Here is a 26299-nt window from a genome sequence, read left to right as displayed (position 1 = left end):
TTTCATAGTTAATGTCTCTTCTCTCCCTCCCTCCCTTCCTCTCTGAAATCAATAAGAAAGGATGAGGAGACAGCCAGGGTTAAAAGTTAAAGCATTTGCCAATCTGAGGGAAGGCCAGGAGGGGACGAACTCTCTTCCCCTTTCGCCCAGGGCCACGACTTGTAACTCACTCCATCGTGTTTCCTCCCGTTTCCCTGCCCCTGCCCGGGGCTCCGCGGCCTCAGCTCACCAAGGTGGCGCTGACCCTGGTGACCAGGTCGGCAGGGCCCCGCCATGGGCATGGCTCAGGGCAGTCACCCTGAGGATAGCCTTGTGCTTGCCAGCTTCCAGAAGCTCTGTGCCCAAGAGCCAATCAGATGAACCGAGACTCACCAGACAGCGGCTGCAGTCCGGTCCCGAGACAAAGCGCTTGCAGCGGCAGGCCCCGCTGGAGGGGTCGCAGGCCTGAGCGCCAGGGCCCCGGCCCCGGGGGTCGCACCTGCAGGCTGAGGCACAGGCGGGGGATGGGGGCAGTGGCGGGCAGAGCTGGAGGACATGGGGGTGGGCCACGCTTAGGTCACGCTCGCTGGCGGCCCTCGGGCGGGGAAGGCTCAGGCCATAGAGCCCAGGCCGGCAGGAGCCACAGCGCCGGCCCCAGACGCTGGCTTTGCAGCGACACTGCCCAGAGAGGAGGCGGCGGGTCTCGTCGGTGTGGGTGTCACACAAGCCGCCGTCCAGGGCGCCCACAGGGTCACAGTCGCAGGCTGGGCAAGGTCAGTGAGGACAGTTAGGGGCGGTCCCCCTGGAGGGGAAGGGTCGCTGGGGTCGGGCTGGGGCCGAGGGCTCACGTTTGCAGGAGTGAAGGGAGCGGGGGTCTGCCCGGGGCTCTCGGTGGAAGAAGGGCTGGCAGAGCTCGCAGTGGGCACCGGCTGTGTTGTGTTGACACGCGTCACACACACCCCCGCTCACGTTGTCAGATGCCAGGTACAGGGCCATGTCGAAGTGGCAGCTGCGGGCATGCCCATGGCACTGGCATTCTGGTGAAGAACGAGAAAGGTGGGTATGGAGTGGGCTGCCATGGCACCTACCCCGGCAGGCACGGGGGTGCCCAGCTCTGCCGCATGCCAGGGGTGGTCCTGGTACCGGTCCTGGCAGCGCTCACAGTGGGTGCCAGCTGTGTGATGGCGGCAGACACAAAGGCCATGCACCTGGCAGGAAGGAGGGAGGCTGAGCGGCCCCGTGCTCTGCCTGCCCACCCCCAGCCACAGGATGCCCCGCCCTGGCGCTCACCATGCCTTCCGTGCAGGCGGGAGCCCCGGGCGCAGGCCTGCACTCGGAGGCATGGCCGTGGCACAGGCAGCTGCCTCCGACCATGAGCTCGTAGGGGGTATAGTAGTAGAAGGGGTGTCCCCTGAGGCCCCCCGGGGGCCTGCCACCCAGGGTGTGCAGTTTGGAGAAGTTCACACGGAGGTTAGTCACACGCAGGAGCTCTGCAGGCACAGATGGAGGCCTCAGGTGGCCGGTCCTGCCTCCACGGCTGGGAGGGAGGGGGCAGGGTGTCTCCCCGTTCCGCCACCGCAGCCACCTCCTCCAGCCCCCCTGCTCCTCTGGGTACACGTCAGGATGACCTAACGTGGCAGCCCCATCTGCACTGCTCCAGCCCCGATACCACTGAGTGAGCCCTCTGCATCCCTGCTTCCTGGACACCCGTCCACATCTCGGCTGGGAACCTGCTTCCCCACCCATTGTCCAGACCCTGCAAGGCACTGGTGTGCTTATTAGCTGGCTATGTCTGCTCCCCGCCTACGGCCCCATTCCTGCCCCATGATTGTTCCCCACGCTGTGCCCACTGCTTAGGGACTGGCATGAGCAGGTTTCCATCTCTGCCCAGAAGACGCCTGCCATGCAGGGCCCTTGTTAGATGCACAGGCTGATGGCCCAGGCTCCTCCTGCTCCACAGCTTGTCAGGTACCTGCCAAGGCCACCTCCTCTCCTTCGCTTCCTCCTGACCAAGGGATGGGAAACAGCTGCGCCGGGACCCAGTGTGGGGGTTCGGGTGAGTAGCTGGTAATCACCGTCAAGGCGGGTGGAGAGTGGGAGAAAAAGATAATTTGGGTTCATCCTCTGTGTTTCTGCCTGGCCTGGCTCTGGGCCACCCTGTTGAAGTATGTGTCTCTCTTGTTTGTTTTTTTTAAATATATGTTTACTGATTTCAGAGAGGAAGGGAGAGGGAGAGAAACATCAATGATGAGAATCATGGATCGGCTGCCTCTTGCAGCCCCCCACTGGGGATCGAGTCCACAACCCAGGCCTGTGTGGGAATGGAACCATGCCCTCCTGGTTCGACCCTCAACCACTGAGCTCTCTTGCCCCTGCTTTACGAGGGCACCCCGAGATGCCCTGCCCTCACCCAGAGGCCGCTGCGGGATGTAGGGCACCAACTAAGGCCAGAATGACGGCTCAGAGGGGCGGGCGTGAGTGGGGCCATGCTCGGAGCAGTGATGGGGGCTCCCGGGGGAGTTGGGAGGTAGTGACAGGAGCAGAGACATGGGCCGGGGGGGGGGGGGGGGAGTGACAGGGACGACATGGGCCGGGGGTGTGGGCAGTGACAGGGACCACATGGGCCCCATGAGACCAATGACGGGGCAGAGATTAAACTGCTACCCGTGCCATGGGCAGCGAGGGGCAGACATGGAGGCCAGAACAGGGACCACAAGAGGACCGTGACTGAGCTGGCCCCAGGCGGGACTCCCCTCCCTGTTCCCGCCCGCCTCACAGGCCTGGCTAGAATTACCCTGCTTCTCGGGGTCGTGTGGGTTCTCCACCAGGAGGGCTGGGTCCAGAACATGGAAAATGACCTGAGGAAGAAGCAAGCCTGAGCCTCTGGCTTCACAACCACCCTCCCCGCCTCCTCTGGGCCTGACCTTGCCCTCGGTGGAAGGCTCAATGTCCCAGTAACGCTGGTCACACACGAGATCGCTGGCACTGCGGCCGGGGCCCGAGCGACGCCAGGGGAGGCCTGAGCAGTTGTGGGCAAAGTGCCGGTACACACGCCAGGAGCGGCCGCGGTCCGCCGAACGCTCAGGGTCGGCGCCGCTGGGCAGAATGTCTGGGGACAGGAGGGGTCCTCGGTTACCAGGGGCAAGCACCACGGGTGGCCGTGAGGACAGGGGGCACACGGCCCGCCTCCAGGCCGGGGCAGCGGTCACCTTGAAGGTCATGACGAGGTGGGTGAAGTGGAATGCACTCTCTAGGTCTAGCTGGATGGTAACGTTCTCAACACCTGCAACCACAGGCTGGTCAGTGACCAGACCGTGGCCCCAGACCCTCATCCAGGCACACCAGCACCCTCACCACTCTCAGCTTGCCACCAGGTCTGGTTGCCATGGCAACCACTCCAGGATATCACATTCTCAATGCCATGGCCACCCCGGTCCCCGTCCCGGGAGTCACAAAAGAAGCAATGCTCAGAGTCCTGGGTGTCGGAGGGAGGGAGGAGGTCCATGGCGGTGCCCCCACTCCAAAGCATCTCAGCTCCACCTCTCCCTCCAGCCCCCAGTGACCTGACCCTCCAGGCCCAGCTCCCAGGAAGACTGAGGTACCCGGTGCAGAGGCCTCCCCTGCGCCCCCACCTGGGGGTGACTGACAAGGCAGTAGCGCTCAGGGCCATGGCGTCCACAGGTGGATGAGCTACGAAGGCTCTGGCTGCGACCCACTACCAGGTCCCCAGTGGGCGGGTAGCAGCTGCCGCTCGAGCAGCCAGACGGGGTCAGTGTGTCTGGCACTTCCTGGGCAATTGTTCTGGGAGCCTGGACTGGGAGGTGTAGGTCTGAGTGGGGATCCTAGGGGCTCCCCCTCCAACCTCACCCCACCCCACCCCACCCCACCGGGCGGCCTGAAGACTTCTCACCCAGGGGTGGCAGCAGCAGCAGCAGCAGCACTGAAAGGAGGGGGCCTAGGCCAGCTGGGGGGCCTGGGTGGTAGGTGCTGGAATCACGCCTGAGAGAGAGGAGCTGTGGCCCCTGGGCCATTTCCCATACTCACATGGTGGGTGAAAGCAGGGCCACCAAAGGCAAGCGGCGAGCAGAGCTGTGGGGCCACCATGCAGCGGGGAGCAAGGGGTCCCCAGAGCCAGGGAAACCAAGGAAGTGGGCGCCCAGGGGAAGGATGCAAGATGGGGAGGGGCACAGGAGCACGCTGCGCTTCTGCAGGTCCAGGTCGCTGGCAGGGCAGGCAGTGCAGCTGGGGCTCAGACTGACCAGACAGAAAGGCCCCATTCTCATTCAATGAGGCCACCCCAGCCCTGAAAGGCTCTCCAGGAGCCTCTTGGGAATGCCTCCCCAGCCAGCCCCAGCCACTGGCTTCAGGCTGGGCAGCCAGCAAGACTGGCAGATGGGCAGGGAGAGTTTTGCTCAGGGCCAAGCCCAGCCCCCTCCAAAGCAGGGAGAGCTGATGGTATCTGAAATGCACAGCCGGTGGACAGAGCGCAGAGCCCGGACCGCAGGAAGCACTGCTCCCGGGGGCAGTCGGGGATGCAGCAGCCACAGACCAAGGAGAAAACTGCTTGATCAGGGAGGGCGGACTGTGGCCCTACAACAGGAGCTCTGACCTCTGACTCAACCCCAAGTCCTCACTAACTGGGGAAATCAAGGCTAGCCGCTCTTCTGAAAGGAGCAAGGGGAGCAGGGGCAGAGGTACGCCAGCCATTTTAGGCCCAAAGAACCCAGGCAAAGCCCGGAGTTTCAGCCAGTCAGGCTGCCCCATCACCCTGGGGAGCAGGACCACAGAGCCCCTTCCGTGGCCTAGAAACCGGCAAGGTGCCTGGCTCCCCATTTTCCTCCTGCCTGGGGTCCACGCTGGGTACCAAACCACCAGAGTGGCTCTGCCTTGCCCTGAGGAGCTGCCCTGCACCAGAGGGCAGGGTATCCAGAGGGCAGGGCCCGGTGGCCCATCACTCACAGGGGTGACCGGCCCTCAGCTACCGGGACCGCCCAGGCTTCTGGCCCTGGGAGCTCAAGCTGCCTCCCGCAGCCACACAGACACGAACGGCAGGCGGGAGACCAGGATGTGGAAAGGTATAAAACGTGATGGATGGAACGTGGACATACAACCTGAAGAGCAGCAAGTCACAGTGCATTGTCCCCCGGCCCCCACCCTCCTGTCTGGAAGGCTAGTGGCCTGCAGGCCCTGGAGAGGCGCCCCCAGTCCTCAAGGTTGTGGAGTCCACGGCATTGCACTGTGCCCGACCACAGGGACAGCCGGCCAGTCCCCGAACCGGGCCGGGGAGAGGTCAGGGCACCGGGGAGGGCAACAGGGGCTGGAGGCGGACCACGGGGGACAGGTTCACACGGAGGGCGCGCTGGGCCTGCCGCCGCACTTCGTCGTCCGAGGATCGCCTGTCCACGTTGATGGCCTGGAACTTCAGGAGCTCGGATGTCCCAGGACGTACCCGTGCCTTAGGGCCGCGGGCCCCCAGCCGCGTCCTCTTCCGGGGAAGGTCTTTTGCCTCCTCAGTCCTTTTCCTCTTCTGCCCCCCAGCCCCAGGGCTGCTTTTCGGGCCTTTCCTTGCGGTCCTGGCCTGAACAGAGCCTTTCACACAGTCCCGGCCCCGGCCCCTGGGCTGGGTCCGAGCAGCCTTGGCCTTGGCCCGCGCCGCCTGGGCTTTGGCCTTGATCCATGCTGCTTTGGCCTTGGCACATGTGGCCTTGGCCTTGACCTCCACTGCCTTCGTCTTTGCCCGGGCCTTGGCAGCTTTAGCCTGGGTGTGAGCCACCTTGGCCTGGGCACAGACAGCTCTGGCCAGTGTCTGAGCCGCCTTGGCCTGGGCTGTCTTGGTGCTCGAGGCAGAGACACCTTTTGTTTGTGGGCCAAGGAGGGACCCGGTGGCTTTGCAGGTCTTGCTCTGAAGCCCAGCGCTTTCTTGGGGTCCAGCCCTGGGGCCTCTGCGAATCACACACTTAGGGCTCTTGCTTGTGACTTTCCTAGGAAGCCCCAGGCCCTTTCCCGGGCCTTTCTGCAGCTTCAGGGGAGAGTCCGCGAGGGAGAGCTGCAGGGGCTGTGTCTTGTGCTTGGCACCCAAGTGGGGCATGGGAGTCTTGAGTGGAACCAGGGCCTCGAGGACAACGGAGAGCCGCATGGCAGGGTAGACACCTGGATAGAGGTGGGTGGGGAAGCCCACTGCTGTGCCCCGGGCATGGCTGGCACTGGACTCCTTCAGGGAGCTCAGGAGCAGGTTGGTGGTAGCATGCTTGGGAAGGGCTGGTGTGGACGCTTTGGCCAGCCTGCCAGACAGCGGCACGGGAAGCAGCGTGGCCGGGCCGGCAGGCAGCCGCATCGCAGCTCGGGGAGCACCGGCTGGAGGTGACGTGGTGGCTGGGATGGGGGCGCGAGCATGCAGCTTCGTCTGGCTTGGGGGTTTGGCCGTGCACGAACTGTAGCCGTAGACGTCACCGCTGCGCAGGATGGTAGGCTGGAAGCCATCATCTCGCAGGCCCTGCAGGAAGGCCACCAGCTGGGCCTCTGTGGCGCTCAGATCCTGGCTCATGGGGTTAAAGACCAGCAGCGCCTCTTCCAGGGCCTTCTTCCCTGCCGTGGAGATCCGGGACCACGCGTGCACAGCTTTCTCTTCCACATGCTGCGCCACGCTCATGGCATTGGCACTGCAGGGCTGACGGGGTTCTCTGCACACCAGCGCTCGGCACCTCCAAGGCAAGAGGACACGGTCAGTGAGAACAGCACGGAGCAGGGTCAGGGCAGCCCGACAGGGAGTCAGGGCTCGCACTCTCCAGAGTACCCGCTGACAGGCCTGGCCAGAGCAAGCGTCTCCATGAAGCAAAACGTTCTCCTGACCCTGCTGGCTGCAGGGTGGGGGCCGGGGTGGGAGGACCCAGGTGGGTCAGAGGCAGCTCCTCAGAGCCACCCACCTGCTGTTGTGTCCCTGGCGAGGCCAGGCTCAGCCAGCCTGTTTTAATTCAAGTCTGTATTTCCTGAAGCCAGAAAGCTGGCATTAGACTCAGCCCTGGGACATAAGTGACTAGCGGTCCTCAAGGAGCCCTGCACAGAAGGCAAGACAGACGCCACCGAGGTGGCGGAGGGCACAGCGGAGCCAGCTTCGCTCCCCAGGGCTCAGGAGAGGGCTCCTGGGACACGAGTGATGCTAGGAAAGGACCCGATGGCAATGCAAGGGGAGCAGCCTATGTGATGGCTCCAGCGTGAGGAAGGGTGACCCCTTGTGTGGCTGGAGTCTGTGGTCAGGGCTGGGAGGTTGAGAACGAAAGGCCAGGGGAAGCAGGACAACACAGCCTTGAATGCGGCCAAGGTCCAGACCTTCCCCACGTCCATGCCCACTTCTGTCCCTCAAGCTGCAGCTAGTCAGGAGCCCGAAACCCTCCCTACAGGCCACGTGGAGGCCCTGGAATGGAGTCATGGAGACCAGCCAGACCCCTTCAACAGAGACGGTGAGCAGCACATATAATGACACAGCCCTAGGCAGGCAGGCCAGCAGGCAGGCAGCCCGGGCCGCAGCCGGACCAAGAGCCCCCGGTGTCACAGCGGGAACAAGGCGCCAAGACGGCGGCAGGGAGGTGGGCGCAGGGACCACGCTGTCCACGCGAGGGGGCGGAGGGCCGACCTGGGCGCAGCCAGAGGGGCTGCCCGCTCCGTGCAGAAGCCGCAGGCTGTCGGCGTAACTCAGGTCGGCTCTGCCCGGGGGACTGGCAAACACCGGACCCTCAGGTGTGGCGGGCACTCCCTCTCGGAGGCCGCTCCCGCACGGCCGGCGCACGTGGCCGCGGTGCTTTACTTTCCGGGGTGCAGTCGGGGTGTGAAGCTCAGAGCCGGGGGGCTCGGACCCCAGCCACAGGGACGGGGGAGACCCGGCTGCTCCGCCCAGGTCGGGCTGACCCTGGCGAGGGGTCTGTGGCTTTCCGAGAAGCTCCAGGACGGGGCTCGGACCCCGGCCACAGACCAGGGAGACCCGCTGCCCGGCGGGGTCCTGTGGGCTTTGCGGGCTCCGGAAGGGGCGCCCGGCCCCGCGCTCCCGCATCCGCGCCCCGGGCCGGCGGGAGCGGGCGGCGGGAGGAGGGAGGCCCCGCCACGGCCCCGGGAGCCGGCTGGGAACCCGGGTCCGGGTCCGAGGCGCGGGGTCTGAGGCGGGGGACGCGGGGCCAGCCCGACGGTGGCGCAGCCGCGGGGGCCGGCGGGGGCGGGGGGCGCGCTGGGGCGGCGGGGCCTCCGCCCTCTCGTCTCGCGGGCTCCCCCTCCGGCGCGGCCAGGCCACGGCCCCAACCTACCGGCGCCGCCGCGGGGACCCAGGACGCACCTCTGCGCCGCCTCCGCTGCTCCAACATGGCCGCTCGCTGGGCGCCGGAAGTGCGCTGCGCTTCCGCTTCCGGGACCTGGCCCGCCCTGGTGACCCTTGACCCCCAGACCCTGGTTTCCCCCAAGTTGGAGGGCGGGGCCGGTGGGTACTGGGGAGATGGGGGGGGGGTGCTCCCGGAGGAAGTAGCCGCGGGGCCGCCTGTGCTGGAGCCTGAGGAGGGGCTGTGTCCCCTCCAACACCAGCCAGGGGGCCAGGGGCTGGATAGGGCTCTGCGAGACGGGAGGCTGGCCCTCTGTCCCTAGGTGCCCGGGAGTCCCAGACGGAGCTCTGAAAGCTTTCCTCTGAGCAAAGTGACTGGACTTTGGCGGGTGCTTACCCCAGAGGCATAACTGGGATCGGAGCGGGTGATGGGGTCATCCCCAAACTCATGCATTGCTCTGGTTTGGCATCTTCTATAGCCTGAGCGCTGGGCCCTAGACCCACACCCACCTGGGCAGAGGGGCCTGGTGAGATGTAGGTATGAGTTAGGCCAGGGGCCTGAGCAGGTCAACCCCAGAGGGAGAAGCATGGGCAGGTCTTGGGGGCCACTTCCTAGGGATGGAGCGTTCGCAGGGCTGGCAAAGGCTCAGAGACAGCACAGAAGCAGGAGGAAGCCCGTCACAAGGATCCCGGCGACATTTGGCTGAGACAGACCCCTGAGGTTTTGGCTCATGGTGTCCCATGGTGACTGTGGCGAGAGCAGTCTGGGGGAGCAGTGGCAGCAGACATGAGGTGGGACCTGTGAGGACAGATGGCTTCAAGAGTTTGACTGGTGGGAGGAAGAAGAGGCTGGAGGGACTTTGGTGCTGGGAGGTCTAAGGCCAGGAGGCTTTAAGTGCTGAGTTGCTGGAAAGGAGAGGGGAAGGGCCTAGAAGGGGGTAGTGGGGGATTAGAGGGGGTGTGAAGAGCAGTATGAACAACCTGAGGAGGACGGGAACAGAGCTCCCAAAGTGGTGAGCAAGTCGGGGGCCAAGTGGAGTTGGAGGACAGAAGCCTGGCCAGGATCTGTAACAGGAAAGGGCACCACCGTTTCCGGGCAGGTTCTCCAGCTGCTGGCCTCTGACAGTGGCTGCAGACTCTGCTCGTGGACAAGGCTCTGCCCACACTCTGGGGCCTAATGTGAGGCCAGTGCCCACACTGGCCCGGCGGGCCTTGGTCCCAGCTGCTGGCAGTGCTGTCTTGCTGATGACACACCTTTGCCAGCTGCTTCCCCTCTCCTGGCCACTCCTGGCACTGCATCCTGCCTCGCCTCCTTCACTGACTGCGTGCACTTGCACCTTGTGTCCAGGTGTGCTTCCAGACACTGTCCATGGTGCTCTGAGTGGTCAGAGATGGGCAGGCTCTGGTCTGAGGCGGGTAGTCCTTTGTCTGCCAACTTGCCATCGCTCCACCCCAGTGTTGGTTGGAGGCGGGGTCAGGACCCTGGAAATGGACCTTCACAAAATGACTCAGAACAGCCAGCCCCAGGCCCTGCAGAATGAGGCCGAATGCCCTGCCTGGAAGGTCCCTTGGCCTCTGACTCTTCAAGTTCATCCCGTCAAGTTCACCTCGCCCACCCTCACCTCCCCACGCAGGCCACAGAAAGGCCGTCAGGACTGAGGACAGCGCTCCCACTCCGCAGCCCCCGCGCCTCGCCTATTGGGACCTGCTCAGTGCCGCTAGGTGCCTGGGGAGGGCCCCTCAGACACCGCACCCCGAGATCAGGCCACGCCCCAAGGGCTCCTCCAATTCACGGCAGCGGGCGCCCCGCCCCTCAAGCCCGGGTTCTGCAGGCCCCTCGCCCTTCCCTCCGCCGGCTGCTCCCGGCGGTCCGCTCAGAAGGCCCCCCCCACACACACACACACACGTGCGTGCTGCTCCCGCCGCCCATCCTCCCCGCCTAGGGTCGGACCCCACTTCTGGGCAGGCCCGGTGTCCTCTCGTCCATCTCTCAGTCCACCCGTTTGCGTGTGACCGCGGCAGGCGCGCGCCGCAGCCGTGGCAGGTGCAGGGTTAAGGTGGGGGTGGGGGAGGTGTCCCCAGTCGGGAGGGGGAGAGGGCGGACCCCGTCCAGCCCCGCCCCGCGCCGGAGCCGAGCCAGAGCCCCGCGGAGCCCCGCCGCCGCAGCCCCAACCAGAGCCAGAGCCGCGGAGCCCCAACAGCGGACCCCGCGCCCGAGCGCCCCGGAGCCCCAGCCGGTGAGTCCCCCGGGAACTGGGGAAGTTTGGGGCGCAGGGTGAACCCCAAGCGGGCTCGCCGGGACCCGCCCCCCGCTCTCCCGGGAGCTGGAAGTTTGGGCTGGGCTCTGGTGCTGGGGTCCAGGGGTGTGGCCCCTCCAGAAGCGACAGGCCGGGGACGCGGGGTTTGCTGTGAGGGGCCGAGGGGCAGGTGCCCGGTCCTGCGGAGCCGCCTCCTCCCCTATATGCACCCGGGAGGCCGCCTCGGGGCCTGGGTGGACGAGCTGCTGAGGGCGGGCGGACCTCAAAGGAAAAGGCGGAGGGCCTCCCCGCCCACCCCCTGATGGTGGCCTTTGCTGGTGGGAATGCGCGCCCAGTGCTCCCAAAGGGGCGGGTGCTCTGGAGCTGGGCCCTGGCCTCAGGGGGAGACCAGAGGGCTGCCCAGGGCACAGAGGAAGCTGGGCAGGGGCAGGAGTCGGGTCCTGTCACCTGCCTCCCATCCCGACCCAGGTGTGACCGGGAGCTGAGGCGCTGGCAGGGCTCCGCCTCCCGCGCCCTCCCCGCCTCGCCCTGAGCTGGGCTCGGAGCCCTCACTGCCTCTCAGCTGGGAGGTGGAGCAGCGCCCAGGCTGCCTGTCTGAGTAGGACCAGCTTTCCCTGCCGCCCATTCCTCCTCTGAGGCCAGGAGGGTGGCCAAGGACTCTCCTGGTTACAAACAGTCTGGGGCGGGGAATGGGGATAAGGGTGAGCAGGGGGCAGGGGTGGGAGGGAATCCCACAGGTCCATGGCGGGGGGGGGGGGGGGGGGGGCATTGCCTGGGGTCTGGGAGCTGCGCCCCTGCCCCTCCAGGTGGGTGGGCTTCCACAGTGGCTTGCTAGCCAGCCAGGGCCCCCCTGCCTTTCCCACTGGGGATTCTGGGCTCTGAGCTACAGGCTGCTACTGGCCTCTGAGAGCAGGCCGGCGGCCTGACCCTGTCCCCCTCTCCTCCAGGAGGCGGCCGTGCCCTGGGCCGCGGACACCCCCTTAACCTGGCGGTCAGGATGAGGCCGGCATCGCGAGGCCTGAGCCGGAGCAGTAGCGCGTCCTGCCCATGAGGTGACGCCATGGCCGCAGGGGGCAGCCGGGCCTTTGCCTGGCAGGAGTTCCCGCCCATGCCCACGTGCCGCGTGTACAGCACGGTCGCACACCAGGACGGGCACCTGCTAGTGCTGGGGGGCTGTGGCCGAGCTGGCCTGCCCCTGGACACTGCTGAGACCCTGGACATGGCCTCACACACGTGGCTGGCACTGGCACCCCTGCCCACTGCTCGGGCGGGTGCGGCCGCTGTGGTGCTGGGCAAGCAGGTGCTGGTGGTGGGAGGTGTGGATGAGGGCCAGAGCCCAGTGGCTGCCGTGGAGGCCTTCCTGGCTGACCAGGGCTGCTGGGAGCGCCGGGCCGCCCTGCCGCAGGCCGCCATGGGCATCGCCACGGTGGAGAGAGGTGAGTTGCCCCCCAGGGAGGGCTCTTGGTGCCCACACCCTTCATTTCCCCACCGGGCTCCTTCCCTGAGAGCCGGGCAAGAGCTGTTGCTTCAGCCCGGCTGCCTGGGCAGGGCTCTGCCTCCTGCATCCCCCCCCCCCCCCCGCCCTCTGCCTCGCTCTGAGTGGGCTGCGGAGCCCTCAGCTGCCTTTCCCAGCTGTGAGGTGGGAGGACCAGCACTTCCTGCCCCGTCCGCTCCTCTCCTTCAGGGACAAGGGGCAGCCAGTGACCCTCCCGGCTATAAATAGTCTGGGGAGCAGGTGGGGGCAGAAGCTTGGCTCAGAGCCTGACAAGACTATCCCCTCCACACACATCAGGGGGCCTGAGTGGACAAAGGCCAACCTGCTAGGAGACCGTTGCTATGGAAGCGCCCAGCTGACTGGCCTGTCCCCTCCAGGCCCCCTGACATGCCCCCAGCTGACCTTGAAGACATAAAAGGGCAAGAACTTACTCTAGTGAAAAGGTGGGGTGCAGAGGTGCTGGTGGGGCTCCTGGGCAGAAGGCTTGTGGCCAACACTCCTCTCCTGTAGGCCCAGCCCCTCTCCCAACCCCCCAGCTGGTCCCCCCCACCCGGGCTTAAACCATCCTCCAACCGCCTTCCCCAGGGGGCCCCATCTTGTGGTCTCCAGGTCTGACCAGGTCTGCTTCTGCCTGAATGCCAGACTTGGTTGCCATAGCATCTCCAGGGAGACGGAGATTATAATTAGATCTGCCTCCTGCTCTCCACTTGGAGGGCCCTGGCCAGGGCAAGAATCCTGGTTCTCCCAGCGCCCCCTCCAGGCAGGTGCGAGGGCTTCCCCATAACATGGGCCTCCAACCTCCCCGGGGCAGTCATCGGGGTGGGGTGCCCAGGAGTCTGGGGTGCTGTCTGCACCGCTCTTTGCTGTGCAGATGGTCTGGTGTATGCTCTGGGCGGAATGGGCCCGGACACAGCCCCCCAGGCCCAGGTTCGGGTGTACGAACCCCGCCAGGACTGCTGGCTCTCGCTGCCTTCTATGCCCACGCCCTGCTACGGAGCTTCCACTTTCCTGCACGGGAACAAGATCTATGTGCTGGGTAAGGACCTGGCTGTGGGAGAGGGGCCCGGAGTCCAGAGCCCCTACCCTGTGAGTGGCTAGAATCAGGCTGAGTTTGGGGGGCAGGACAAGGAGGCTTTGTTGGGGTGAGTCAGGCTTACTCCGAGGCTCCAACCCCTGGCCCTGCTGGAACTGGAAAACCAAACTCCAGTGACCGGCCCTGGCTGCACAGCGGGTGGTGGCAGGAGCGGGCAGCACCCAGGCTCAGCGACCTGGTGGGGGAGGCACCTGCTCGCACCCAGGCTCCCGCCCAGCGCCTGCTGCCACCACAGGGGGCCGCCAGGGCAAGCTCCCCGTGACTGCCTTTGAGGCCTTCGACCTGGAGGCCCGGACCTGGACCCGGCACCCAAGCCTGCCCAGCCGCCGGGCCTTTGCTGGCTGCGCCATGGCCGAAGGCAGCGTCTTCAGCCTGGGGGGCCTGCAGCAGCCTGGGCCCCACAACTTCTACTCACGCCCACATTTCGTCAACACTGTGGAAACGTTCGACCTGGAGCACGGTGAGCAGGGCCTGGGCGTCCTCCCGCGTGAAGGGCCTGTGGGGCAGCCCTGACCTCCCCTCCCCTCTCCTCCCCTGCAGGCTCCTGGACCAAGCTGCCCCGAAGCCTGCGCATGAGGGATAAGAGGGCTGACTTTGTGGTCGGCGCCCTGGGGGGCCACATTGTGGCTGTGGGGGGCCTTGGTGAGTGCAGGGCTGGGAGAGGAGGGCGCCCAGGGCAGGAAGGAGTGCCCTCCAGCGTGAGCACCACCTGCCGTCTCTGGGCTTGGGGCTTATGAGCTTCCCTTTCCAACGTGGGAGCCAGCAGGGCGGTCTGTGTGGGCCGGATCTGGGGTTTCCTCAGCTCCTGACTCAGTTGTGTGGCAGCGGGCCTCGGGGCCACTGCATGGCAGAGAGAGATAGGAACACGCACACGGGAGGATGTGGATGGGCACGGCAGCAAGGCCGACAGTCCATCCTGGGCGCCGCCTTCGGCCACACTCTGGGTTCAGGAGGAAAAGAGGGGGTGCCCCTGCAGCCTGTGCCCTTCCAACTGTGTCTCCTCCTGCAGGAAACCAGCCGTGCCCTCTGGGCTCCGCGGAGGGCTTCAGCCTTGCCCGGAGACGCTGGGAGGTGCTGCCTGCCATGCCCACAGCCCGCTGCTCCTGTTCCAGCCTGCAGGCTGGGCCCCGGCTGTTTGTCATCGGGGGTGTGGCGCAGGGCCCCAGCCAGGCCGTGGAGGCTCTGTGTCTGCGTGATGGGGTCTGAATGCCTGGAGGACCTTCCCCCGGGAGCAGCTCAGGGCCAGAGGCAGCTGCGGTGGCTCCCAGTGCTGCTGAGGGAGCTCTGTGGCTCCGAGGGATGCGGGAGGCAGGGCGTGGGCCCTGGGACAGGGCCTGGGCTGTAATACTGCCTCGGGATGGGGTGGGAGGCGTCATCCTTAACATAGGGTGTCCATACGCTTCCACCCCTCACCCTCATTCACTCATGGGCCAGGCCTTGCTCCACCCTGGCTCTGGCACCTACTGGGCCTTCTGTCCGACTGGGAAGCGGGGGAGGGGGAGCTGGCCTATGCCCTGCAGGATCAGGGCCTGCCTGGAGTTGACAGGCCTTCCCCAGTGACTATTCCTGCCTTGGAGGCCCCCGGAGGCTCAGAACTGGAGAGGGTGGGGGACATAGAGGGAATGGAAGAGGGAGTGCAGGGACCTCCAAAGGGTCAAAACGTTAGCTCTGGGCCCTCTACTCTGTCGGCCGTGAGACCTGGGCCAGTCATGTCACCTCTGTGCCTCAGCATCCTCACTAAACGGGGATCTCCGGGACCTTCCTGCCCGCCCACCTCACAGGGCTGTTGTGAGGACGCGGGGCGTTCAGATGTGGAAGTAAAAATGCTGCTAAAACCTGTGCGTGGCCCCGGTGGACTCCTCTGTCACCCGCAGCCCGTCCTCCTGGGGCCTCAGCTCTCCAAAGGACAAGGGTCCAGAAGAGCCTTTAGACCGGCCGCTGCCCCGGTGTCCTGGTGTCTCAGCCCTCCTAAGCCTCAGATTCTCCGTGGGGATCCAGGACGGCCGCTGTCCCCGCGGCCTGGATGGTGGGGGTCCTACAGGACGAGCAGACAAGAGCGCAGAAAACGACCGCACACCGTGCGGCCAGGGCACCTCCGGCCTGGGCCTCGGCGTCTCCCAAAGCCCTGCTGCCTGCAGAGGCCCGTGGGTGCGCAGCCGGTCTCCCTCCGTCGCGCTGCAGGAAGCGGTCTCCCAGGCAGGGCTGTGGCCACCCACCAGATCCTAGAGGTGAAGTCTCGCAGAGAAAGCCAAGCTGCTGGCCCTTGCCTCATCAGGCTGCGCTGCCCAATGGTTAGGGCCATGGGCTCTGGTTTTCTGTAGTCACTGTGTGAGGGGCTCACAGCTGGGTCTGCTACGAGAATGGATTTGGGGGTCTCAGAACCCATCTGCTGAGGCCATGGTAACCCTCCAGACCCTTAGCCTCCTGCTGGCTGTACCCCTTCCCACTCCCACTCAATGGCAGCACTCCCAAGGCAACACGGCACCTGCCCAGCACAGAGGCACCAGGCACCAGTGCCGTAGGCGCCAGGCGTAAGGCCTGGCAGAGTCTTGCTGCACTCCAGCCTCTGCGCCATTCTGGACTACAAGCACAGGCCAGGAGGCCTCAGTGTCAGCCATTCTTTTGTGTTCATTCTCACCGGAGGGTATTTCTCCATTGATTTTTAGAGAGAATGGAAGAGAAAGAGACACAGAGAGAAACATCAATGTGAAAGACACACATCAATTGGCTGCCTCCCACATGCACCCCAACTGGGACCAGGGATCAAGCCTGCAACTGAGGTGCATGCCCTTGAGGTACGTGCCATTGGCTGGAATCAAACCCACGACCCTTCGGTCCACAGGCTGACGCTTTACTCACTGAGCCAGCCGGCCAGGGCCTCAGCCATTGTTTAATGCTCTGGACCAATTGAGACACTCGGAGACCCCGGCGTGGAGGTAATGCTGCAGCGGTTTGGGCGTGGGGATCTTTGGGAGGTTAGTCGGCGGGCTGGGGCTGGGGACCTGGGGGTCCCCGCTGTCGCTGCCACAGAGGCCACTCTGGGACGGCTGGCAGAAGTTCTGCTGGTAGGTGGTACGGGTGCGGGGAGACTGGATCTGCACAAAGTGGACGAGGCGCTGAGGGGGGTCACTGGGTTCTGGGCTTAAGCGGAAGGTGGACTGGTAGGAGGATTCCAGGGGCCGCTGCTGGCACAGCTCCAGCTCGCTGGAGGCCCACTGCAGGAAGGTGTGCTTCTGACACAGGCGGGCCAAGTCTTTCCGCCTCCCGATGCCCTGCAGTAAGCAGTAGGGACCCTCCTCAGCGGTACGGGCCCTTGGCCCACAGTCCTGGCGTCAGGCTTTGCCTTGGTGCCCCCTAGAGCCCATTCCGCCCGGTGATGCCTGGCCCAAACCCCTGCATCCATTCCCAGTGAGGCTCCGAAAGGCAGCGGCCCTGGGCCACTTGCACAGTCAGGCAGGCTGGCAGGGGAACCCCTCCCGCACTCTCCCCTCCCTATCAGCTCCCGCTGGGGCCTCTTCCCAAGCACTCACTTTGTCGAAGGACGTGCGGTTGTCGTGCTTGGAGAAGAAGTGCTGCTGCACCGGCTCCTTGAGAGCGAGAGAAGGCAATGGGGGACGGGGCTCACTGCCCCACGCAGGTCCTCAGGACCCACCACCCCAACCTGCTAACCTGCTACCACCCCAAGGACAGGCACAGGTGAAAGCAATGCCTCCTCTGGGACGCCTCACCCTGGGACCTGGCCCAACACGGCGCCTCCAGGCCACCAGGAGGAAGGGCCGGGGCCTCAGCCAGGACCTCCTGCCCCCAGGGGGGTGGCTCAGGATTCACAGAGCCCTGATCACCCAGGATTAGGCATGGTTCTCTCCTCCCCTCTGTCCACACCTACTCCTCCAAGCTCCTGACCCTGCCCACCACCTGGACATTTTTCTCTCTAGCTCAAGCTCCTTCCTGAACTCCAGACTCAGCAGCTAGCCGTAGACATCTAATGCAGCGTCGCCAACCGGCAGTCCGTGATGTCCGAAAGGGTGGCAGCCGCTGGCCTAATGGGCATCTCACACACACGACTGAGCTCTGACTCATTCCCCAGGCCCACTCCTGCTCCATCCTCCCAGCTCAGGACTCAGTAGCTAGACCCAGCCAGCCACACAGAGACTCCTTGATTCCTCCTTTCACACCTTACATGGACGTGCCAGGAATGCTGGTGGTGTTTCCACATGCGCCCAGGCCCGGAGCAGCTCAGCATGGCCACGGCCTCCCCTGGTCCAAGCACCTTCCTCTCTCTGATTACTGCAAGAGCTTCACTCCTGGTGTCCCTGCCTCTGAGCTTGCTCCCCATCCACTGTCCTCTCGCAGGCAGAACAACTCTTAATGGGAGAGCCCTTTCACACCCTTGTTTGCCAAAGGCCCTCCTGTTTGTAAAAGCCAGGTCATCACAGTGGTCCGGGAGCCCCCAGGGCCCTCATCACTCTTCACCTGCAGCCAGCCGCGTCCTCCCTGTCCTCGGCACACCGGCCTCCAGCCTGTGCACCTCTCTTCCCGCCTGAGGTTCTCCTGGCCATGGCTCCTCCTCACCTTCCTCCTGGGGAGTCCTCCTCGAGCACGACCCCAGCAGTCCATCACCCAACTCTGCATTTCTCCCCTTCTCACATCTACAGGACTATATATTCTGGTTGCTCACTGCTTTCTCTCTGCCTTGCTCACATCTGTACCTCTGTCTCGAGAACAGTGCCTGGCCGAATGAAGTGCCTGGTCTGAGGCGTTCAGTCTTGGCTGGGTTGGGGAGTGAGCAAAGGCTCCTAAGTAAAAGGCAGGCTCCTAAGTAAAAGGCAGGGGTAGCTTCACCCCTGATCTCTGAACCAGAATGCTCAGGGGGAGCCGTGGTATGTGCCTTTGGCAAGCTCCTCCGCTGGGCCCTCCTTCTTAAACAGAACAAAAGCTTCAGGAAGGTGCGAAGCCAGCCAGCCCTACCTTTCATTCCTCATAACACAAGCTGACATCACAGGATTAAAAACCCAGGCCCTTTTAGAAAACAAACAAACAAAAAACAACAACAACAACAGGTATTTGCAGCCCACATATTTAATGAAGGACTGTGATACCTGGAACACATAAAGACTCTCACGTCTCCACAGTAAAATAACAAATTACCCAACTAGAAAACTGGCTAATGACATAAAGGCATTTCACCAAAGACGATATGCAAATGGCAAGTAACACGTGAAAAGTTCACCATCATTAAACATTCGAGAAATGAAAATTAACCACCATGTGATGTCACAGGACATCAATCATAATGACTAAAATTGAAGGTAGAGCGGTGACAAGCATTGGTGAGGATAGAGAGGACCTGGATCCCATACACACTGCTGGTGGGAATGTGGAAGCTACACCTACTCTGGAAATAGTGCGGCCATTTGTTCTTAAAACCAAACATACAACTCTATGACCCAGCAACTGCACGCCTGGGCATTTATCCCAAAGAAGTGAAAACCTGTGTTCACTCCAAAACCTGTACACAAAGTCACGGCAGCTTTGGTTGTAAGAACCAAAAACTGGAACCAGCCCAGATGGTCTGTAACAGGTGAAGAGTTAAACAGGCACATACATACCACAGTCTACCCCCAGTAAGAAAGGAATGATTCATCCATACACACACTGGGCGGATCTGCAGGAAATTCCGCCCAGTAAGAAAAACCAATCCCCGATAGTTCCATGCTCTATTATTCTAGTTAGATAACACTTTGAAGGGACAACATTTTAGAAACGGGGGAGATATTGGTGAATACCAGGGCTAGAGACAGGGAAGGTGGAGGAGTGGTAGACGGGTGTGGCCATGAAAGGGCAGCACCAGGGACCCTGGTGATGTATCTTGACTGTGATTTGGGTACACAAACCTACACAGGCAATAAAAAGTTCCAGATCTTCATTCCACACACAAGTCCAAGGGAAGCTGGGGAAGTGTGGCGAGAGGAGAATGCACTCATGCCGGTGCCCTGGCTGCCATGTTGCACTATCATTTTGCACAACATCGCCATTGGGGGAAACTGAGCCAAGTGAGGAAGGGATCTCATTATTTCTCATCACTATGTGTGTCTCTACAATCGTTCAATACAAATTGCAACTTAAAACCCTGGGAGCCTGGTAAGAATGTGTGTGTGTGTGTGTGTGTGTGTGTCTCCCACCCCCCCACCCCCGGCAGCTGAGAGTGTCTGCCCCAGGAGAATTTCACCTACATCTTTGTTCTAACCATCTAGGGCTCCTTTTCCAAGTGGTGAAAACCATGGTCTCTGAGCAGGTGGGCTCAGGGGCTCAGGCTGAGGTCTCCTGAGAGGGGCTGTGTTTGCCTGTGGGAGGCCACCAGTCTGCAGTCACCGGGTGCTGAGGGCAGACCTCTGAGGCTGCCTAAGGATGTGGGACAGGGACCCACAGTTACAGCACCACCAGCGGCCGGCCGGCCCCAGCCATGACCCAGGACTCCAATTACATTTCCCAAGAGTCAGGCAAGCAAAGGCTAGGAATAAGTCTGGTTTGGGAGAGCAGAACTGTCTTGCATCTGAATGGCCTGGATAAGATCCTGCACCCCACCGGAGAAGAGAGGGAGTGGGTGCTGCCAGTAGAGGCTGTAAGAGCAGCTGAGGGAGCCTGCAGACCCCACGCCTCTCACTGCGAGAGCGTTAACAGCCTCCCTGCGCAGCCCCATTAATGGACCCGCTTCCCACCTGGGAGCAGCTAGCGGCTTGGCATTCACACGACCTGAGCCCGTACGCAGGCCCGCTGCCGGGTCAGCTAGCCAAGTCTCCACTTCCACCAAGACGTGCCCTACCCTGGCCCTGGCGGACAGCTGAGCGGGTGCTCCAGTCTGGGGGCTCCCACACACACCCAGCAGGAAGCGTGGGCGGCTCTGTCCCCACACTACGCAGGCCCTGGACTCTGGCAGGGGAGGTGGCCCTGGCTCAGCAGGCAGTGCCCAGGAGCGCCAAGGAGGTGCCAGCTCTGCAGCATGGCAGCCTCCAGATCTGCTGGGGCTGAGTCAGAGGGCAGGTCCATTCGGACCAGGCTGGGCCCCTCCCCTGCTCCCAGTGCCTCCCTCTGGCCAGGAAGCCCTGGAAGAGAGGAAGGGAGGGGAGGAGAGGGGAAGAGGTGAGAGGAGAGGTGGGGAGGGGAGAGGTCTGCTTCCCTGCTCCCCTGGGGCCAGCCCCCACCTCTGCCCTGACTTCCAGAGGCCATGCCTTCCCTTCGGGCCCATCTACTAGACTATCTTCCGAGGCCCTCACCTCGCCCTCCATACTGCACTCTCCGAGCTCTGTCCCGAGGGGGCTTCTCCCTGTGGGGACCCCTCCTTGTCTCCGGCCTGGAAGCAGGAGGCCTGAGACCTGCACCCTCCCCCGTTTTCCGTTTTCCTCCCTGGGCTCTGGAGGTCCTGACCCTCCTCCCGCTGGGCAGGCAGGTCACCCGCAGAGGCTCCTCCAGGCCGCAGGTGTGGGGAGCAGGGTGTACCTTGCATCGCTGCAGGAACACCATGGGGGGCTGGGGCTTGGCCGCCAGGCGGTATTGGAGGGCGATCTCATTCTTGAACTGGCCTCGGTAGTGCCCATAGAAGCCATTGTTGTGCTGCAGCAAAGGCAGGCGTGAGGGCTAGCCCAGCCCACCCTCTGCAGAGCCTCGGACCCAGGGCCCCAGAGGCTCCAGGCCGCTGCCGAGGAGGAAGCATGGAGGTGGGGGCGCCCCAGGGGCTGCAGAGAGGAACCACGGGCGGCTGGCCCCGGAAGGGCCGTGGGGGGATCCGGCTTAGGCCGTAGGGCAAACGGGGTTCGGGCGGGACCCCGAGGGGCGGCGGGAGGACCCCTTACCCAGGAGCCCACGAGCGCACTCTGCATCCTTCCGGGGGGAGCCAGGGGCTTGCCGCAGTCCCCGAGCGGTCCCCGAGCTGCCCCGGGGCGGGCCGCCGTCGCCTGGTGACGCCTGTGACCGCACAAAGCGCGGGGGCGCCGCCTGGGCCCATTCCCCGGAGCAGCCGCCCTGACAGGGGCCCGTGGCCCAGGCCCCACTGGGGAGGCTCCCGGACCGGGTTCGAGTCCGGCCAGGCCACGTGCCGCCTGCGGGAGCCATTTCTGAAGGCGGCCCGCGCGGGCTCCCCGGCTCCAGCCCCAGGAGGGCAGCGGCGCTCTAACGGGCTTTGGCGGGAAGGGAAGTCCGGTGACGGGCGGAAAGCCAGGCCCTGGGAGCGGGCCGTTCCCTGCGCCCTGACCTCCCCCTGCGACGCCTCTCCGCGCCCGCCCGCCGCCGCGCTCCCGCCGCCGCGCCTCGGTGCATTGGCTGCACCCACCCGTCCCCTCACGGCTCCCTTTTTAGAGCGTTTTTATTGCTGCCACAGCGGGAGGAGGACAGCGACGCTGAGAGTCCCGGACCGGCCGCGCCCCCCCCTGACCCCCCCACACAGACACACACACACACACACACACACACACACGCGCGCGCGCGCGCGCGCGCGCCAGGCACAGCCCGCACGCGGCACTTGCCCTGAGCGGGAGGGAACCCGGGCTCCTGGAGCCACGCGGCGGCCGTCCCCTCCCCGCTACTCCCCCGCCCGGCGCCCACGGCCCCCGCGGGACCCCGCCCTGGCCCCGGGCGCCCTCCCCTCCGCAGGTGCTCTGTGGCCCCGCGGCAGCCGCACGGGCGCCGGGGCGGGCGGGCGGGCGGGCGCGGGGCGCAGCTGGGGGGCCGCCTCACGAGGTGCCGGGGGCTGGGGCGCGTGCGTGGACCGGGCCAGGATCCGGCCGTTAAAACCGTTAAAACCGTTGGGACTCTTAGTCACGTGCTGCAGCAGGGCCGGGCCCAGAGAGCGGGAGCGCTCCCCATTGGTCAGGGCGGCCCTGGGGGCGGGGCCGCGCATGCCCGGTGGGCTTCCCCGGGCGGGGGACGGGGGGCTTTAGGAGCCAGAGCAGGGGGCCCAGGCGGCACGGCCTCAGGAGCGGCGGCGGCAGGGGTTCGGGCGGCTCCTGGGGCGCGGGGAGGAGAGAGGAGAAAGGAGGGGGCACAGGTGGGAGCCGAGGGAGTTCCCAGGGGCCTGAGGTGGGGGGAGTTTCCAGGACTCAGGGTTCCTCGCTGGAGCGCGCCTCGCCGTTCCTGGCCCCGCTCCTTCCACCGAACGCGATGGCGCAGCTCCTCCGGGAGCCCGCTCACTGCCGCCCCCGCCCCAGCCGGCGGGGTGAGCCGCACAGGGCTCTGCGTTGGTCGGGCCGGAGCACGAAGCGGCAGGACAGGAGGGACCCGGGCTGCGGGAGGCGGGCGGCCTGGTGAGGCCCGAGGGCCATGGCTGAGGGCAGGAGCGGAGCGGAGAGTTCGTGCCCGCCCCTCACTGAGGCCTCGGGTTCTCCGCGTTGAAGACTTGAGGGCGGTCAGATTGGAGGTCAGGTTGGGGCTCTGCGCCCTGAGGCCCCCTTCAGCCCCGTGTTCTCCCCTGCCCTCCACCGTGCCAGGCCCTTCCTGTGGAAATGGCCGCCGCCTTTTCCCTTTAATGTTCGATTGATTCAGAGAGGAAGAAGATGGAGACGTGAGGGAGTCATGGATGGGCTGCCTCCTGCCCCGCCCTCCCGGCGGTGCCCTGACCAAACCCTCGGTGCCTGAGCGACATGGCGGCGTCCTTCACTCACACCTTCACTTGGGTGCTTCCTTCATAGGATTGCGGGGGGGTGGGGGGGGGCTGGAAACCTGCCGAGGGGTGCCTTCCCGTTCCCATTCACCTAGGGCGGCCATTGCCCTCCCTAAGCCCTCCTCACGGGGCCCGGAGGTCACCAGCGTGAGGACACGTCACAGGCAGCAGAGGACAGACAGGCTGAGCACATGGGCTCAGTCCCGGGATAACCACGGGGTTCCTTCTCCCGCACTGAAGAAACCCCCTAAGAATAAGTCCACGTTGCCTGGCTGGTGTTGCTCAGTGGACTGTGCGCTCTCTGTGTATCAAGAGGTCGCTGGTTCCATTCTGGTCGGGGCACATGCCTGGGTTTGGGGCTCCATACCCAGTAGAGGACCCATCAATGATGTTTCTATCCACCCCCACCACCCCTAAAAACAAAGCTTTTTTTTTTTTAAGACAAGAAAGCTAAAAACCTTAAATAAAAAGGAAGTTAGATCTGGAATTAGGGGAGCAGTATTCTAAACCCAAAGCCACATGCTATAGAAATTACTCTCCCATCAGCATAGAAGTGGAAGTCAAGAGGATTTGTCTTGTAGATTAAGTATAATGGCCTTAAATAATGGTCTTGTGATGATGTATATAAAATTGTCTATATCCTAAATCTAGACACTAGGAGGAGGAATTTCTGCTAATGCGGATAAAGGAAAAAATTTGGCTGTCAAAGAAATAAGTAAACCTGAGTCAGAAATCCAATATTTACTTAAATTCACCTTCTTTCTTAAAATAAGTAGTAACTCTGTGATGATCTAAGGACCTGAAATATTATAATTAGAAGACAATCATGTATTTTTAAATCTGTGGATACTTGGAAAGTTTTGCTCCATTGCCTATATTTTCTCTAATGTCACAGTAGATATTTTCTGAGTACCTATTAGGTGCCAGGCACAATTTCTAGATTCTGGGAATATAGAAGTGAACAAAAAATCCTGTTTCAAAGTGGTTAACATTATAAAACAAGATAAATTAATAAAATATATAGTGTATTAGGATAGTGATGTACTGTGGAGGAAAAGCAAGGCAGAGATACAATGATGGGTGGGGTACAATTTTGAATAAATAATGGAGAGAACACCTAATGGTGGGAGGCCTGTGATGTCTGTGCGGGGAGAGGAGGGAACAGGGAATGAAGTTGGCATGTGCCCAGCAAGGGGGGCAGCAGTGAGAAGCCCCATGAGAGGTGTAAATAGAGTGCAGGTGAGAGGCAAAGCTAAGGGAGCCTGCAGGGAACACTGAAGACAATCGGAATGCTGGCTTGCGTATGAGGAGGGTGAAGCAGTAGAGCAAAGGGGCAATCTGACTTAAGGTTCCAATGAGTGCTTTATAGAGAAGAGAATATGAAGGGGAAATCAGGGAAACCAGTTTGGAGGCCACTGCAGTCATCCAAGCTGGTGGCAGTAGAGTAGGGGTGTCAGGTTTAGTAAATAAAAATATAGGCCACCAGTTTGGTAAAGTATAATACATGATTGTCTAACCACTGTGCTGTACACCTGGAACATACAAAATTACATTGAATGTAAATTGTAATTGAAAAAAATTAAAAATATAAGAACCTAGTTAAATTTGAATTTCAGGTAAACAAGTATGTATATTATACTAGTGGCCCAGTGAACGAATTTGTGCACATTGAAAGGAAATTTAGAATATTTTTATCGCTAGTCACCCTTTTTCTATAATAGAAGTGTCTATTCATGATCAACAATTCATGATCGACAATGACAATGACAGATGGAAACGTGTACAATTGGTGCCAGCGAGAGCTTTATATGTATTGCACATGAGCAAGTCAACTTAGCCTTTTATAGATATAGAACAAACTTGCTTAATTAGGCCTACTTTCTGATGTAGCTACACTTTTTCCAGCCAGTGAAGCACCCCAACTTTTCTTTCAGGTAACTGTCAGCAACACAGCAGTAAATATCAACACAAAGCACATTATTATTGTAGATCACTCAGGGAGAACAAAGGGTAAAATATTTAACTGCAGCAGTGTTTGACTATATTCTGTGCAGTGAGAAAACCTGAAGTCATTTTCAAGGTCCATCATTTATTTTCAGTCGGGTCAAGTTTCTAAGCTAAATCTCCGTTTTCCGGCTAATGAAAAGAAAACAGGATTCCACCAGTCTCCTATGTACCTACTCCAGGACTTCTGTGAGGATCAAATGAGATGAGGCACGGAAAATGCTTCACAGACATTTGGTTACAGGGTGAAATGTTTGCACCTGGCTACAGAGCAAGTCGTGTTCCTGGGCTGAAGAAACTGCAAGGAGGCTAGTTGCCAGGGAAAGAAATCCGGAGTGTTGCTATGTGAGGTCATTACCTGGATGGAGGGAAGGACACGGCATAGTAGCCTAAAAAGGACAGATCCTTTTTAAATTAAAAAAATTTTGTTAACCCTCACCTGAGGATATTTTTCCATTGCTTTTCAGAGAGTAGAAAGAAGGGGGAAGCAGGTGGGAGAGAGAGAAACATGAGAGATACATCAATTGATTGCCTCTAAGCAGGTATGTACCCTTGACTGGAATCGAACTCAAGACTCTTCAGTCCAAGGGCTGATGTGCTAACAGCCAAACCAGCTAGGGCTCTTCTCATTTTTAATCAGTTTAGGGTTGGTGGGTTTTTTTTTTGGTTTTTTTTTGGGGGGGGGTATTGATTTGCACATTCCCTGTTAGGGATCAAGTTGCAACCCGGGTATGTGCACTTGACCGGAAATGAACTTGGGACCCTTTAGTCCACAGGCCAACACTATCCACTGAGCCAACCCAGCTAAGGCTATATAAGTTCTTTATACATTTTGGATATTAAACTTTTATAAGTGATTTACAAATATTTTCTCCCATTCTGTAGATTGCCTTTTCATTTTGTAATGTCTCCTCTTTCATTTATAAATTTGAGGATAAAAATGCCTGCCTCACAAAATCATTAACCTTTATCTTGCAATGTATCTGGTGCTGTGTCTGGCACATAGTTGATCCTGTGGTGTATACTTCACATTCTTGCAAAAGTTATTATAAACATCCAAATTTGTGTTTTTCTAGAAGATTAGGAAACTTCAATGTAACATTTCTCTAAAGAAGGTTAAATTATATAAAAAGTATACTAAATGTCTATTTATTCAGAATTTGTTTTGTTTTATTCAGATATATGTGTAGGAATCTATGGTAATATGTAATGATACATATAAATGTTCTGTGAGATCAGAGAGACAAAATTTAGAAATCGGGCTTGTTTCATGAACTCTAGGCTGTACGACTATCATAATGAACTTATGATAGTGTGGAAAGGCTTTTTAAAAATATATATTTTGATTTTCTACAGAGAGGAAGGGAGAGGGACAGAGAGTTAGAAACATCGATTAGAGAGAAACATCGACCAGATGCCTCCTGCACACCCCCTACTGGGTATGTCCCCGAAACCAAGGTACATGCCCTTGATCAGAATCGAACCTTCAGTCTGGAGGCTGGCACTCTATCCACTAAGC

General features: G+C 61.5%; 5 protein-coding genes across 11 annotated transcripts; 1 reads left to right on the top strand and 4 right to left on the bottom strand.

Moving 5' to 3' along the window:
• Positions 1-9: 9 nt before the first annotated feature.
• LOC118715786 (laminin subunit beta-2-like) lies at positions 10-2190 on the bottom strand. Its single transcript, XM_036432404.2, is given in 5 exon segments — positions 10-743; positions 828-1016; positions 1068-1091; positions 1094-1187; positions 1270-2190. Coding segments are annotated over 5 exon segments (1281 nt in total). The 5' UTR covers positions 1726-2190; the 3' UTR covers positions 10-225.
• A 361-nt stretch (positions 2191-2551) lies between these two features.
• On the bottom strand, positions 2552-4919 carry LOC123652084. The gene is made up of 2 exons (XM_045579609.1): positions 3334-4919; positions 2552-3262 (listed from the first exon to the last, which is right to left on the bottom strand). The coding sequence occupies exons 1-2, from the start codon at positions 3647-3649 to the stop codon at positions 2640-2642; spliced, it is 939 nt and encodes a 312-aa protein (XP_045435565.1). The 5' UTR covers positions 3650-4919; the 3' UTR covers positions 2552-2639.
• Positions 4920-5047: 128 nt separating this feature from the next.
• Positions 5048-8399, bottom strand: CCDC71 (coiled-coil domain containing 71). 5 transcript variants are annotated; one of them, XM_036432328.2, is made up of 3 exons: positions 8271-8399; positions 5684-6680; positions 5048-5647 (listed from the first exon to the last, which is right to left on the bottom strand). In XM_036432328.2, exons 2-3 carry the CDS (start codon positions 6626-6628, stop codon positions 5270-5272), a joined length of 1323 nt encoding a protein of 440 aa, XP_036288221.1. In that variant the 5' UTR covers positions 6629-6680; positions 8271-8399; the 3' UTR covers positions 5048-5269. The 5 variants fall into 5 exon arrangements, with proteins under 5 accessions (XP_036288221.1, XP_045435563.1, XP_036288222.1 ...); XM_045579607.1 differs by having other exon boundaries at positions 5048-5620; XM_036432329.2 differs by having other exon boundaries at positions 5048-5662; positions 5705-6680.
• Positions 8400-10430: 2031 nt separating this feature from the next.
• On the top strand, positions 10431-14963 carry KLHDC8B (kelch domain containing 8B). 2 transcript variants are annotated; one of them, XM_036432330.2, is made up of 6 exons: positions 10431-10515; positions 11484-11972; positions 12903-13067; positions 13360-13584; positions 13665-13766; positions 14134-14963. In XM_036432330.2, the coding sequence occupies exons 2-6, from the start codon at positions 11597-11599 to the stop codon at positions 14328-14330; spliced, it is 1065 nt and encodes a 354-aa protein (XP_036288223.1). In that variant the 5' UTR covers positions 10431-10515; positions 11484-11596; the 3' UTR covers positions 14331-14963. The 2 variants fall into 2 exon arrangements, with proteins under 2 accessions (XP_036288223.1, XP_045435564.1); XM_045579608.1 differs by lacking the exon at positions 10431-10515 and adding an exon at positions 11126-11182.
• Positions 14964-15732: 769 nt separating this feature from the next.
• CUNH3orf84 (chromosome unknown C3orf84 homolog) lies at positions 15733-21103 on the bottom strand. 2 transcript variants are annotated; one of them, XM_036430525.2, is made up of 4 exons: positions 20975-21103; positions 20622-20735; positions 16655-16711; positions 15733-16396 (listed from the first exon to the last, which is right to left on the bottom strand). In XM_036430525.2, the coding sequence occupies exons 1-4, from the start codon at positions 20999-21001 to the stop codon at positions 16004-16006; spliced, it is 591 nt and encodes a 196-aa protein (XP_036286418.1). In that variant the 5' UTR covers positions 21002-21103; the 3' UTR covers positions 15733-16003. The 2 variants fall into 2 exon arrangements, with proteins under 2 accessions (XP_036286418.1, XP_036286417.1); XM_036430524.2 differs by having other exon boundaries at positions 15734-16417.
• Positions 21104-26299: the final 5196 nt, after the last annotated feature.

Source organism: Pipistrellus kuhlii, unplaced genomic scaffold (genome assembly GCF_014108245.1).
Source record: "Pipistrellus kuhlii isolate mPipKuh1 unplaced genomic scaffold, mPipKuh1.p scaffold_m20_p_11, whole genome shotgun sequence".
NCBI classification, from domain to species: domain Eukaryota; kingdom Metazoa; phylum Chordata; class Mammalia; order Chiroptera; family Vespertilionidae; genus Pipistrellus; species Pipistrellus kuhlii.
The sequence above is the reverse complement of the archived record's forward strand: the minus strand, read 5'-3'. Positions and strand labels throughout refer to the sequence as shown.

Coding starts and splice junctions, on each gene's coding strand:
- CUNH3orf84 (XM_036430524.2), bottom strand. CDS start 21,001: ATGCAGAGTGCGCTCGTGGGCTCCTGG. Junction 20,736..20,974: donor GTGCGCTCGTGGGCTCCTGG/GTAAGGGGTCCT, acceptor CCTTTGCTGCAG/CACAACAATGGCTTCTATGG. Junction 16,712..20,621: donor TGTTCCTGCAGCGATGCAAG/GTACACCCTGCT, acceptor CTCGCTCTCAAG/GAGCCGGTGCAGCAGCACTT.
- LOC123652084 (XM_045579609.1), bottom strand. CDS start 3,649: ATGGCCCTGAGCGCTACTGCCTTGTCAGTCACCCCCAGGTGGGGGCGC. Junction 3,263..3,333: donor CTGGTGGCAAGCTGAGAGTG/GTGAGGGTGCTG, acceptor CTGTGGTTGCAG/GTGTTGAGAACGTTACCATC.
- KLHDC8B (XM_036432330.2), top strand. CDS start 11,597: ATGGCCGCAGGGGGCAGCCGGGCCTTTGCCTGGCAGGAGTTCCCGCCC. Junction 13,068..13,359: donor GAACAAGATCTATGTGCTGG/GTAAGGACCTGG, acceptor CTGCCACCACAG/GGGGCCGCCAGGGCAAGCTC. Junction 13,585..13,664: donor AACGTTCGACCTGGAGCACG/GTGAGCAGGGCC, acceptor CCTCCCCTGCAG/GCTCCTGGACCAAGCTGCCC.
- CCDC71 (XM_036432325.2), bottom strand. CDS start 6,628: ATGAGCGTGGCGCAGCATGTGGAAGAGAAAGCTGTGCACGCGTGGTCC.